Consider the following 12,554-nt stretch of genomic DNA (forward strand, 5'->3'; position numbering starts at 1 on the left):
CACATAAATGGAATAAATGACCAAAAAACAGCTCGTGTGAACATGTGTTTACCATAACTCAAGCATTGTACTCTTGGGCATTATCTCAGAGACACGAAAATTAATTTTCACACAAACATCTGCACATGAATGTTCATAGCAACTTTATCTGTAAAAATCCCAAACTGAAACAACCCAAATGTTAGACAAACTGTGGTAAACCCAACCCACGGAACGATAGGCAGAAATAATGAGGAACCAACTCATGGTGCTCACAGCAACTTGGATGGATTGTAAGGCATTTACACTGAGTGCAGAAGCCAATCACAGCCTGGCCTGGTGTGGCTCAGTGGTTGAGCGTTGATCTATGAATCAGGAGGTCATGGTTCAATTCCCAGTCAGGGCACATACCTGGGTTGCAGGCTCGATCCCCAGTCCGGGGCATGCAGGAGGCAGCTAATCAACGATTCTCTCTCATCATTAATGTTTATCTCTCTCTCTCTCCTTTCCTCTCTGAAATCAATAAAGATATATTTTTTAAAAAGAAACCAATCACAAAGGTCATGTGCCATGTGGTTTACTCTACAGAACATTCTTGAAATAACAAAAGTATAGAGACTGAGAACAAATAAGGGTAGTCAGGGGGCAGGAATGGGGGTGGGAGCTGGGTGTGGTTAAAAGAAATAGCATTGGGGAACTTTTTTCTGTGTCTCAATTGCGGTGGTGGTTACAGGAATATACATATGTGATAAAGTTGTATAAAACTGCCTACACACACACACACACACACACACACACACACACACATTAAACTGGTGAGATCAGAGTAAGCTCTCTAGATTGACCTAAGTCAATTTCCTGGTTGTGATCATGTACTAGGGTTCTACAAGATGTTACTAATGGCCCTAGGTGGTTTGGCTCAGTGGATAGAGCATCAGCCTGTGGACTGAAGGGTCCCAGGTTTGATTCCAGTCAAGGGCACATGCCCGGATTGCGGACTTGATCTGGATCAATCAATGATTCTCCCTTATTATTGATGTTTCTGTCTCTCTCTCTCTCTCTCCTTTCCTCTCTGATATCAATAAAAATATATTTCTTTTAAAAAAGATATTACTAATGGAGGAAACAGTGATGAGTATGTGGGACCTCCTGTACATCCTTGCAACTTCTTTTGAATTTATAGCTATTTCAAAATAACAATTTTTTTTGGTTGTTTTACTGGGTTTTTTTAAAGCCAGTTTGCAAAGAAAGCTTTCGCTGGGGTTCCTGTGTTATCTCTTGTGTAAAGATATACACACTCTCTCTTATCCTTTCCTCCCCGCGGCCTAAAAACACACAAGAAGAAATGTAAATGCACAACCCATCTGTGATTACAGACCCACAGAGCAAATGCTGTCACACTGCAGTGATCTGGTTGGGAACAAAAACAAGCATTATTTCTGATTGCGAAGACTCTACAGGCAGGGCGAGGCAGGCGATGGTCTGGTAAGGAAGCCGGGCCCAGCATGGACATGTGTGATAACGAGGTGTCTCTCAGCTACTTCACTGGGAGCCTCAACAACACAGGAAAAACGTTATCTTTCCACAACACCAGACTCCTCCTATCTCTGCAATTATAAGCGGAGAAGAAAAGCAAACAATGCCCGTGTGCTTCTCCCAAATCCCTCCTGCAAGCCCAGAGGGTGTCTATATCCTTTCACTCAAAAGTGTTTCCTAACCCGAGCCTTCCTGTTTCCAACCTTTGAACACACCAACCAAGAGAAGAGCTTGACCAGGTGTGCTTGCTCCACAGGGAAACAGCGACAAGGGTACAGCTTGTCCAGATCACTGAGATATGTGAGTGGTTGGAGATAGGCATATTTATGAGTTCTAAACCGAAAAAACTATGGAATAGAAGCCAAAATATGAACAATAATGCCAAATACAATAACTCCCAGGATGAAATCAATAAAAATATATTTATAAAAAGAAACCAATCACAAAGGTCATGTACCGCTCATGTCAGAGAAAGTAGAAAAAAAGTTTGCACACGTGCAGCGTAAATTAACCTCTTCAGCAATCACGGTAACTTAGTCGTGGACAAGGCTCCGGAAACACAGCACAGAAAGAGTGTTGGTTCTTGCCCTCAAGGGTCTTACAGTTTAAAGATGGGCAAGTACACAGGCAATACAGCATGACAAGTGCTGCACCAAACTACACACAGTGCCCTGGGAGCAGAAGGAAATCTTGGAAGGCTTCCCAGAAGGGGTGAGACAGAAAGAGAATGTTGAGGAAAGAGTTAGAGCTAGCAGATCAAATACTGCCATGAGCACATTCAACAGTCACGCCCTTTAATGTACTGCCAGGATTTGAACTATGGGCTTTTGCAAGTATTATCTCTAAACCTCACAATTTAAACACTGCAGAAAAGCCACTACTATCCCCAATTTATTCAAGATCAGAAAAGGTAAGTACCGCCAACATCACACAGGATTTGATTCCACTTTTTGCACCACATCCTATTGCTTAAGCACAAAGAAGGCAATATTTTAAAAGTGCAGATTTAAACATAATGCGTGATTCTTCACTCCTCAGAACAACGAAGAGGAAAAGATGAATAAGATTCGGTGTTGGTGAGGATACAGAGGATACACTTGCATACATTTCTTGTAGGACAGTACCACATATCCGAAGAAAGATGAATCACTTCATATTAAAAATTCTTAAAAATGAACATGGAACTTTCAGGATAAGATAATGAGTTTAACTCATGAATCAGACACATTCTCTACTCAAAAGCCACTGAAAACTACAGGAAAGGGATTTAAAAAATAAAATCAACCCATAACATTCCAGATCAGGGAAAACACAAGAAATACCAGCCACAACACTGGGAAAGCTGGAAAGCAAATGCACACGGTAACCAAAGTGACAGATGTGTCAGACACCTGTGTTGTCCAAACCAGGAAGTCCAGCCCAAGCTCAGAAAGAGAGGGAGAGGGAAAGAAGAAGGGGGAGGGGGAAGGGAGAGGGGAGGGGGAGGGAGATAGAATACAATGTTAAATTTTCCATTTTAATCATTTTAAGTGTACAGTCTGGTGGCATTAAGTACACTCACATTGTTGTGTAATCATCACCACTATCCAATTCCAGAACTTTTTCAACTTGCATAATATACTCATTAACTCTCCATTTCTGCCTGCCCAGCTCCTGGGGCTGTCGAATCACCTTGAAGAGATTATGTACAGACAACAGGTTCACTGGGCATCCAAGGAGAGCATTCAACATGGAAGATAGAAACTAAACAACAGAAAAAAAGCAACTGTGGGAACAAACTATTCAGGAAGAAAAACTAAAAACCAAACCCAAAATAACGCATTATTAATATCCTCCAAGGGATAAGAAAATATACTGTTTCCATTAAATAAGAACAATATGCTATAAAAAGGAACTTTCAGAGAATAAAAATGAGCACTGGGAAGTAAACTCATGAAAGCAGAAATAAAAAAAATACTGAATAGAAGGGAAAAAAGATAAAATTGAAGAAAGCAGACAGAGCAGAGGAAATGATACGATAGCAAAGAAGAGATAAGAAAGTTAGAGGTTCAATATAGGAGATTTAATAATAGAAAATGGGAGATGCTGAAAGAGAGAATAGAAAAAATGGGGAGGAACTGTCAATTAAATATTCCAAGAAGTTTTCAAAAAACTGATATACATTAGATTTCAGACTGAAGCCACTAAATGCCCAGCCCAGTGAATGATAATTGATCCACCCCAGGACTCATCATTGTGAAATCCAAAACTTGGGGGGGGGGGGGGGATGAAGATTCCACAGGCTTCAAGAAAAGAAAAAAAAAACATACAAAGGATCAGGAATTTGAATGCTGTTGATTCTTTTAAAAAATTTTTTGAAAGAAGATAATGGAGCAAAACCATCAAAATTCTGCAAGAAGGTGATACCTAACTCAACCAGGCCACCATTCACACATCCTATCTAATAATAGACAAACATGGTCATTGACCGTACCTTCGCTATGCCTCCCATTGGCTAATCAGCGAGATATGCAAAACAACCGCCAACAAAGATGGCGGTTAATTTGCATATGTAGGCGCAAAGCAGCGGAGTGAAGACTGAAGGCGGCTCCGGCCAGAGCAGCGAAGGCTTGAAGGCGGCTCGGGCAGGAGCAGCGAAGGCTTGAAGGCGGCTCAAACTGGAGCGAAGGCCTGGGTCCCAGGTGCCGGAGGAAAACCGGTGTCGGCAGCCAGGGGAAGGGAAGGCCTATTGCACGAATCTTTTTGTGCAACAGGCCTCTAGTAGAAGATAAGCACAAAGCTTTCTTCAGACATGGATGATCTCAAAAGATTTTTATCTTCCTGGTAGACTTTCTAAAGAAGCTTCTAGTTGTGCGTTTCACCAGAATAAGCATGTAAACCAAGAAAAAGAAGGGCATGGAATCCTGCCCAGGAAAGTAGCGAGGAAGCTGCCCAGGAGGATGGTGGAGGACCCCCGGTGACCAGGGTGTATAGGCGCTACGGCCACACGTCCACAGCAGACAGTGTGCCTTAGGGCAGACATGTCGATGGTTGTAATTAAGATCTCTCCTGCAAACTTACCTCACTTTAAGGACAAGCTGTCTGAATGAGACACGGACTTTTAATACGAACCGATAATTTGTTCTCTTAGATATGTGGTACTGGCCCACAAAAAGAACAGCAAAGTTTCTTTTCCTCTGTGGTATATCCTCACCAACACTGAATCTTGGTCATTTCTGCTGTCCTGATGAATGAAATGATGTCTAAATGAGGACGGATTGCCCCCATTCTCCCCTGTCATTGGATGTTCTGAACACAGGCTGACTAAATTGGAGCTCTCTCTACATGCCTGCTGCCTGGATCAGTTGAGGATGTTCATTTCATCCCTCAGGTCTGACCCGCTTTGACCTCCTCCTGGAGGTCAGAGACAGAAATCACAGAGCAGCCATTCCATCTGTCCAGACTTTTGCTTTATACCCAGTGCCCGGTTCACACAATAGCCCTGCCAGATGCCCCCACTGGAATGAGCCCCATGCCTCCCTGAGCTCTCTCATGACTTAGCTGTCTTTTTCAGAGAGGCTTTTGGAAACTCTTAGGACAGCACATAGGTCAATGTTCTTGTTCTTGGCCTGGCAGGTTAACAAGCATTTATTAATAAGCACATTTAAAAACACAAAAGAGTCAGGGAAACTGAACAAAAAGAAAAAAGAGAGAAAAGGCATTCATGAAGTAAAAGTATCGCTATTTGAAGATGGGATGATGTTATATGTAAAAAGCTCTAAAGAATACACACATACACACAAAACTACTAGAGTTAATAAAGAAGTTTAGAAAAGTAGAAGGATATAAGATCGATGTACAAAACTCAGTTGAATCTCTATAAACTAGCAATGAACAGCCCAAAACTAAAATTAAGAAAACAATTCCCTTAAAATAGCATAAAAAATAATAAAATATTTAAAATAAATTTAACCAAAGAAGTTCAAGATTTGTTTGTTGAAAACTACAAAACATTGTCGAGAGATCAAAGAAGGCCTAAATAAAGAGAAAAAGACCCTATGTTTATGGATTGGAAGCATTAATACTGTTAAGCTGACAATACTCCTCAAATTGTCCTTTAGATTTGATGCAAGCCCTAACAAAATTACAACTGCCTTTTTGCAGAAATTGACAAGCTGTTCCTAAATTTTATATGTCAATACTCAGGATTCATATAGACAAAACAATCTTGAAAAAGAAGAACAAGGTTGGAAGACTCACACTTCATGATTTTAAAACTTACTACTAAGGAATAATTATCAAGATAGTGTGGTATTGATAGACACATACATCAATGAAACAGAAATTGGAGTACAGAAATAAACTCTCCTCACATTTATAGTCAATTGCTTTCTGATAAGGGTGCCATGACCATTCAATGGAGAAAGAATAATCTTTTCAACAAATGGTACCAGGACAACTAAATATCCTCATAGAAAAAGTGAATTCAAACCCCTAACTCAAAGCACATACAAACACTAACTTACAATCAGTAAAGACTTACATGTAAGGGCTAAAACAATAAAACTCTTAGAAGAAAACATAGGTGTAAATCTTTGTGACTTTGGATTAGGCAACAGTTTCTTAGATTGGATGCCAAAAGCTCAAGCACCCAATGGAAAAAGAGACAAACTGGACTTGATAAAAATTAAAAACTATGTGCATCAAAGGACACTACGAAGAAAGTGAAAAGACAACCCACAGAACGGAAGACAATATTTAGATGTATCTGTAAAAAATACAGAATATATTTTATAAGAGTGCAGACCCAGAATATGTAAAGAGCAATTACAATTCACACAAAAAGACAAATAATCCATTTTCAAAATGGGCAAAGGATTTGAATAGACATTTCTCCAAATAAGATAGACTAATAGCAAATAAGCACATAAAAAGATGCTAAAAATAATTAGTCATTAGGCAAATAAATCCACAATATACCACTCACTAGGCATAAATTAAAGAAGAGGGAAAATAAATATTGGTGAGAATGTGGAGAAATTGGAACCCTAATACATTGCTGGTAGGAATGTGAAATGATTCCAGTGCTGTGAAAACAGTTAATTGTGAAAAACAATTTGATGGTTTCTCAAAAATGAACCATAAATTTATCATATGGCCCAGCAATTTTCACTCCTAGGTATATGCCCAAGAAAATTAAAAACATGTCTACATAAAAATGTATTATGCTAAGCAAAATAAGCCAATGAGAGAAAAACAAGTATCACATGATCTCACTCATATATGGAATCTAATGAACAAAATAAACTAATGAACAAAATAGATCCAGAGACACAGGAGCATGGAACAGACTGATGAATCTTAGAGGGAAGGCAGGGGTGGGTGGGTGCGTGGGTGGGTAGGGAGAGATTAACCAAAGAACTTATAATGCATATATGCATAACCCATGGACACAGACAATAGAGTGGTAAAGGCCTGGGGGCAGGGGGGGGGGCGCGTTGGGGTGAAGGAGGTCAATGGGGGGAAAAGGAGGACATCTCTACTAATTTCAACAATAAAGATAAATGTTAAAAAATATATATGAATATTCATAGCAGTATTATTCCTAATACCCCAAAACTGGGAACAACCCAAATATCCATCAACTGATGAATAAATAAGCAAGCTATGCCATATCCATACAACAAAATATTTAGCCATAAAAAGGAATGAAGTATTCATATGTACTACATATGGATGAACATAGAAAACATTGTTAAGTGAAAGAAGTCAGACGCAAAAGGCCACATGTTGTAGATTTCATTTGTGTCAAAGGTCCAGAATAGGTAAATTTATAGAGACAGAAAGTATTTCAATGGTTGCCCAAGCAATTGGGAGAGATTGCTAAGAGATTCAGGGCTTCCGTTGGGAAAATATTCTGGAATTAGTGGCAATAGTTGCAAAACATAGTGAATATACTGAAAGCCACATAGTGGTATATTTTATGTTTTGTGAATTTTATCTCAATTAAAACAAGGGATAGTAAACAAAAGCTATGGGGTGTGTCAAGAATTATAATAATCATAAATCTGTGTGCCCTTAACCCCTCAAACAAATTTCAAGGCAAAAAAAATGCTGAGGGCCTAAACAAAAAGCCAGTGGCTTGGAATATGGCCAAGTAGGACCCCGCTCAACAGTAACTAACCAGATGCTACTGGGAAAGGGACGAGGAAGAGCGTGCAAAGACTTCCGGGCTTTGATGACGAGATAACTGAGGAAAAGGTGAAGCTCTTCAATGAGACAGGAAGTAAATGATGAGAATCAGTTTTCTGAGACTGATAGGAAGATGGTGAGTCATTGGACCCAGTGAGCACAGCGTTTCAGAGGGACCCTGAGCTGCCACCTAGGAGACGGAGGATACAGGTGTGGAGCTTGGGGGAGAGGCTGAGTTGCTCTGGGCTGGGGGGCATGGATTTGAGGATCATCAGAACATACACAGTGGAGGAACTATCCAGTGTCCCAATGCTGACACATTCCCTGAACCTACCTTCTTCTCCTTCTCCTCCTCCCACTCATCTTCCTTCTCCTTCTCTTTTTTTTCTGAAAAAGTCTTTTATCTTGAATGGATGTGATAACATATGGAAGTGAGGCGCTATTGTTTCCACCTGCGCCAGTGTTGACCAGCCTGAAAACAGACCATTCTACCTTCATTAAAATGATGTTCCCAGAGCGTTTTTAATAAAAAGGGAAATGTGCTTCAACGTTCAGGGGGAAAACGAGAACATTAACTTCTTTTTACTATAGGATCGTAACTTTGTCAAATGTGCATTAGAAAGAGGGTGGACAAATGAGCAGTTGCCGCTGGCTAGTCTCACAGTATTTGGTGTTTTTTTTTTTCAATTAGATGCGCTTTTTGATACATTCAAATTTTCCTACAAAGAGCATGTATTACTTTTAAGATCAGAAACATGGGAAGGCTGAGGAAAATGTCTTAATCAAACTCAAAACAGAAGGTAAGCAGGGATAAGAAATATTAATGCTAGACAATGTAAATGCAAGACAAGAAAAAAAGCTATTTTTGAAGATAAAGGGAACATTGCATAATGGTAACAACCACCACTAACAATGAAGCCATGCAGATACAAATCTATGTTGCCAAAGAAACGGACAAGATACAGAAATCAAACATTATTAAAAACACGGGAAGGAACAGTCATTGTAGAAGGTGATGTTAAAACACCATTATCAAAGAGACGTAAGAAGAAAAACTCAGAGTCTATCTAAATACACATAATTGATGTCTGGCAGGAATTCAATTCCGTGATTACAGTGTGGGGGTCTTTTCAAGTGTATACAGAACATTTACAAAACTCAGTAATACTAGTCACAAGAAAAACCTCAATAAAGAAAAAAAAATGTTAAATTTCTCTTCCCATTAAAGAGAAAGTACAGGGGTGCCTTCCCTTCCCAGCCAGGAAAAAAAAAGAGAGAGAGAGAAAAATGGTATTAATGTAGTCCACTCCTGGTCCTGTAGGCCGGGGGTAGGGGATGTCCAGGCCACAGGCAGAATAAAGCCTGCGGCTCTGCCAAGGCATTAGGGCCGAGTTAGTTAAATTTTTGACCAAATATAGCAGGCTAATACATTTTAAGTTGATAATTTTGCATGACCCTGGAATCCTATATAATCAAGAGCTAATAATACAAATGATTGTCATGCCCACCGCACCCCCCACCCAGCGGTGCTTGACAGGGGACCTGAGGCTGCGCCCCCCGCCCCCCCGCCCTGTGGGGCTTGACGGTGGTGGGGCCAGCCAGATCTGGGTCTCGCACGATTTCGAGGTGCATGCAGGTGGGCAGGGACTCGATTCTGGGTCCCTTGGTGCGCCCCAGACTCTGACAGGAGGGAGATTTTTATACACATTTTACTAATTTTTTTTCATCTCTGACACTTTTATCATAGAGAAAGGGAAAATAGCAATATTAAAATATTTCCTCTAATTAATTCCTTTTTAATGTGCATGAATTTCATGTACCGGGCCACTAGTGATATTATAAATATCCATATGGCTGTTGGCAGAAAAAAGGTTTCCCACCCCTGCCTTAGATACTGGGGAGGACAGGGAAAGATGAATGGGAGTTAAGGTTATGGTCAAAATGGACCAAATACCTCTTCCTGCTTGTTCTCACCCACTGACCATCTTCATGAAACCTGAAGTGTGAACCACTGGAACGGTACTTAACTCAGTGGTTTTCCAAGTGTGGTCCCTGCACCAGGGGAATCACCCAGGAGTCTGTAAGAAATGCAAATCCCTTTGCCCCAGCCCTGAACTCCTGAAACTGAACATCCTTCAGGGTGGGGCTCCAGAAGGTTCCCAGGGGAAAGCATCTGATGCTAAGGGTGTATAGACACCCTGGCTCCCTCAGCCCTGGAGTGGGTTAACTCTGAGCGGTGGCTTTTACACTCACTCCAGAGTCCCCCTGGGATGAAGCTCCTGTCACCCACAGTAACTATCGGCATGACACCCCCTTTGAGGGTGCCTTCCCTCCCCTGTCCTACTTCCCTGGTCCCCTCTCGACCTCCCAAATAAGCTAATGCATTCAACTCTGTCTCAGGGTCTGCATCTGGAGGAACCTAAGCTAAGGCATCTATTGGAGACCCCATTCCCTCCTCTCTGGCTGGGCTCTGCAGAGATTTTTGTGGGAGAGGGAGCCCCATCTGCAGTGGGTCCTCACCCCGTTCTCAGTTCCCTCTCTCCTCTGGGTTGGCCAGCTCTTCTGAGTGGCACTTCCAGCCACTCTGCCGCTAGCCCCTTAACCATGGGTCAGCAACCAGCCAGGCCTGTGGGACAAAGTCCTGCCCAGAACTTGGAGTGAGGATATGCAGGTCACGGCGGTACCACGGGCTCCAGTAGGGTACAGGGTGTCACAGCAGTACAGAGCAGGGACTTAGGATGTCAGCAAAGTCTCGGAGGGTGTGACACACATGGGAGACCTGGGGAAGGAGTGGGAGCTAGCCAGGAGTGAGGAGGGTGGGTAGTAGCAGAGACTCCCTGCAGGGGCCTGAAAGTCCTGCTGAAGCAAGAGGTCTGCCTGGGTGCACAGAGCGACTGCAGAGGTACGCTGTGAGCCAGCCAGGCAGAGCTCTGCCAGATGACTTAGAGGCTTCAAGAAACTGCAAGCCTCCTTCTCTCAACAAGACTCTTAATGTCAGTTGTTTAAAAATTTATTTTATTGATTTCAGAGAGGAAGGGAGAGGGAAATAGAAACATCAATGATGAGAGAGAATCATTGACTGGTTGCCTCCTGTACACCCCCTACTGGGGATCGAGCCCACAACCCAGGCATGTGCCCTAATCAGGAATCAAACCAAGATCTCCTGGTTCATAGGTCGGGGCTCAATGTCAGTTTTAAAAGAATCTATAGATAATGAAATGGCCAGAGGTCAGGAAAGAAAAATATGGATGTGAAAAATTCAGCAAATGACCCATCTGTCCTCCAAATCTAGAGGATCCCCCACCAAAGAGTAGTGCCCTGAGGGCACACTGCTATAATGCCGGTTCAGAAGGGGCAGGAGGACTTCAGCCCTTAAGCCAATCAAATGTGATAGGGTCACCCGGAGCGCCCCAAGATAATCAGGTTTCAAACAGAGCCTGTGGCTTGTCCTGCCTCTCCCAACCAGGAGCTCATAGGATGACCCGTCTGTACTCAGTGTGCTGAGAGCAAAGTGTTCAGCTGCCCCTTAATCCTACAGTTGCTCAGAAGATAAGCCTCCTGGCTGGCTTTCTGTCTGTCACCTGCTGTGGGTTCTCTCCCTGCAGTGAGCACAGTGGATTCTGCAGGCTTCGCGCCAACACAAAGGCACAATGAGCCAAACCAACCCCCCACCACCTCAACACCAGGTTCTCATCTCCAAGGACCTCAAAGAACTTCTGCTGCTGCCGTCCAGTATTTGCTTGTTTTATGTTTTTAAACTAAGCCACCATTCCCAACAGAGCTCAACTCCAAAAGGCCTGCAAGCTCTGCTCATTTCTATCCACGGTCATTGTGGGCACAGTGGCCCAGAGGGAAATTCGGAGGTGGGAGGACTTCCCGTCACAGGACAGAATTTCCCTTGTTCTTTCGCCTCCTGGGAAAGGGGGTGTGTGGAGGAATTCAGCCCTTCGAATTATTAATTCCTTTATTAATAAGAAGAGGGGAAATTAAGGTTAGTCTAGATACATCACCAGTCGCTTACTCTCCGAGCCCTAGCGGACTTGTGGACTAGTGAACCAGTGTTTGCCTGGACTTCCTCCTCCAAACTTCCCCCATCCCTGGATACGCCCAGGAACAGAAGACAGAGACACTCGGGCTGGTACTGGAATGAAGGGGCATTTCCCCTGCTGAGATTGTGAGTTTGCATCTTCCTCTCTAAGGAACCCCCGGGCCGGCCACCCCATACCTTCGTCGCTGTTGTCATCCACCAGGATGATCTCCTTCAGCAGGTGTGTGGGCGTGTGGTTGACAGCGCTGTGGACCGACCGCAGGATCACCGACAGGGCCTCGTTCACGAAGATAAAAATGATGGAGATCTGGGGCAGCTCCTTTGAGTACTTCAGCTCCTTACACCTGGGGAGGAGAGCAGGGAGAGCCACGTCAGGAAGGAGGGACACACGTGCTGTGCTGGACACAGTAAGGACATCTGCCCAATCCTCGTACACATCCTCCCGAGGCGTGAACCATTGGTTCCCTATACCAATTGGTTCTCTTGGTTAAGAACTGAGAATAGAACCTAAGGAGAGAGGGTTAAGGGATCCAGCCCCATTTATCCCAAATTCACCACCCTGTACGAATGGGAAGCACCAGTCTTGGGCACACATCTGCCAGACCGGTGAGGAAGGTGTGTGTGCTCACATGTATGGGCGGTGAGTAATGGGCTGAGGAGGAGCAGCTGACAGCCTGCCAGGCTCAAGACGGCTGCCAGGGGGCTCTGAGGAACCTTCCCGGTGCCCTCCTCTCTCGGATCACCACACAGTAAATGAGATGATTCCCGCAGACTGCCCAGGAGCCCGTCAATATCCATTCTAATCTCCCTGGCAGCCCCA

The 12,554-nt window shown here is 43.2% G+C and overlaps 1 protein-coding gene across 1 annotated transcript in view; it reads right to left on the reverse strand.

Annotated features, from left to right (window-relative positions):
• GALNT17 (polypeptide N-acetylgalactosaminyltransferase 17) overlaps window positions 1-12,554 on the reverse strand; it is a 426,094-nt gene that overhangs the window by 215,051 nt on the left and 198,489 nt on the right. The window contains exon 3 of the mRNA XM_059693393.1: window positions 11,912-12,078. Coding sequence (XP_059549376.1) covers window positions 11,912-12,078 — 167 coding nt within the window. The remainder of the gene's footprint in view (window positions 1-11,911; window positions 12,079-12,554) is intronic.

The sequence above is a fragment of the Myotis daubentonii genome, chromosome 4 (assembly GCF_963259705.1).
Source record: "Myotis daubentonii chromosome 4, mMyoDau2.1, whole genome shotgun sequence".
NCBI classification, from domain to species: Eukaryota; Metazoa; Chordata; class Mammalia; order Chiroptera; family Vespertilionidae; genus Myotis; species Myotis daubentonii.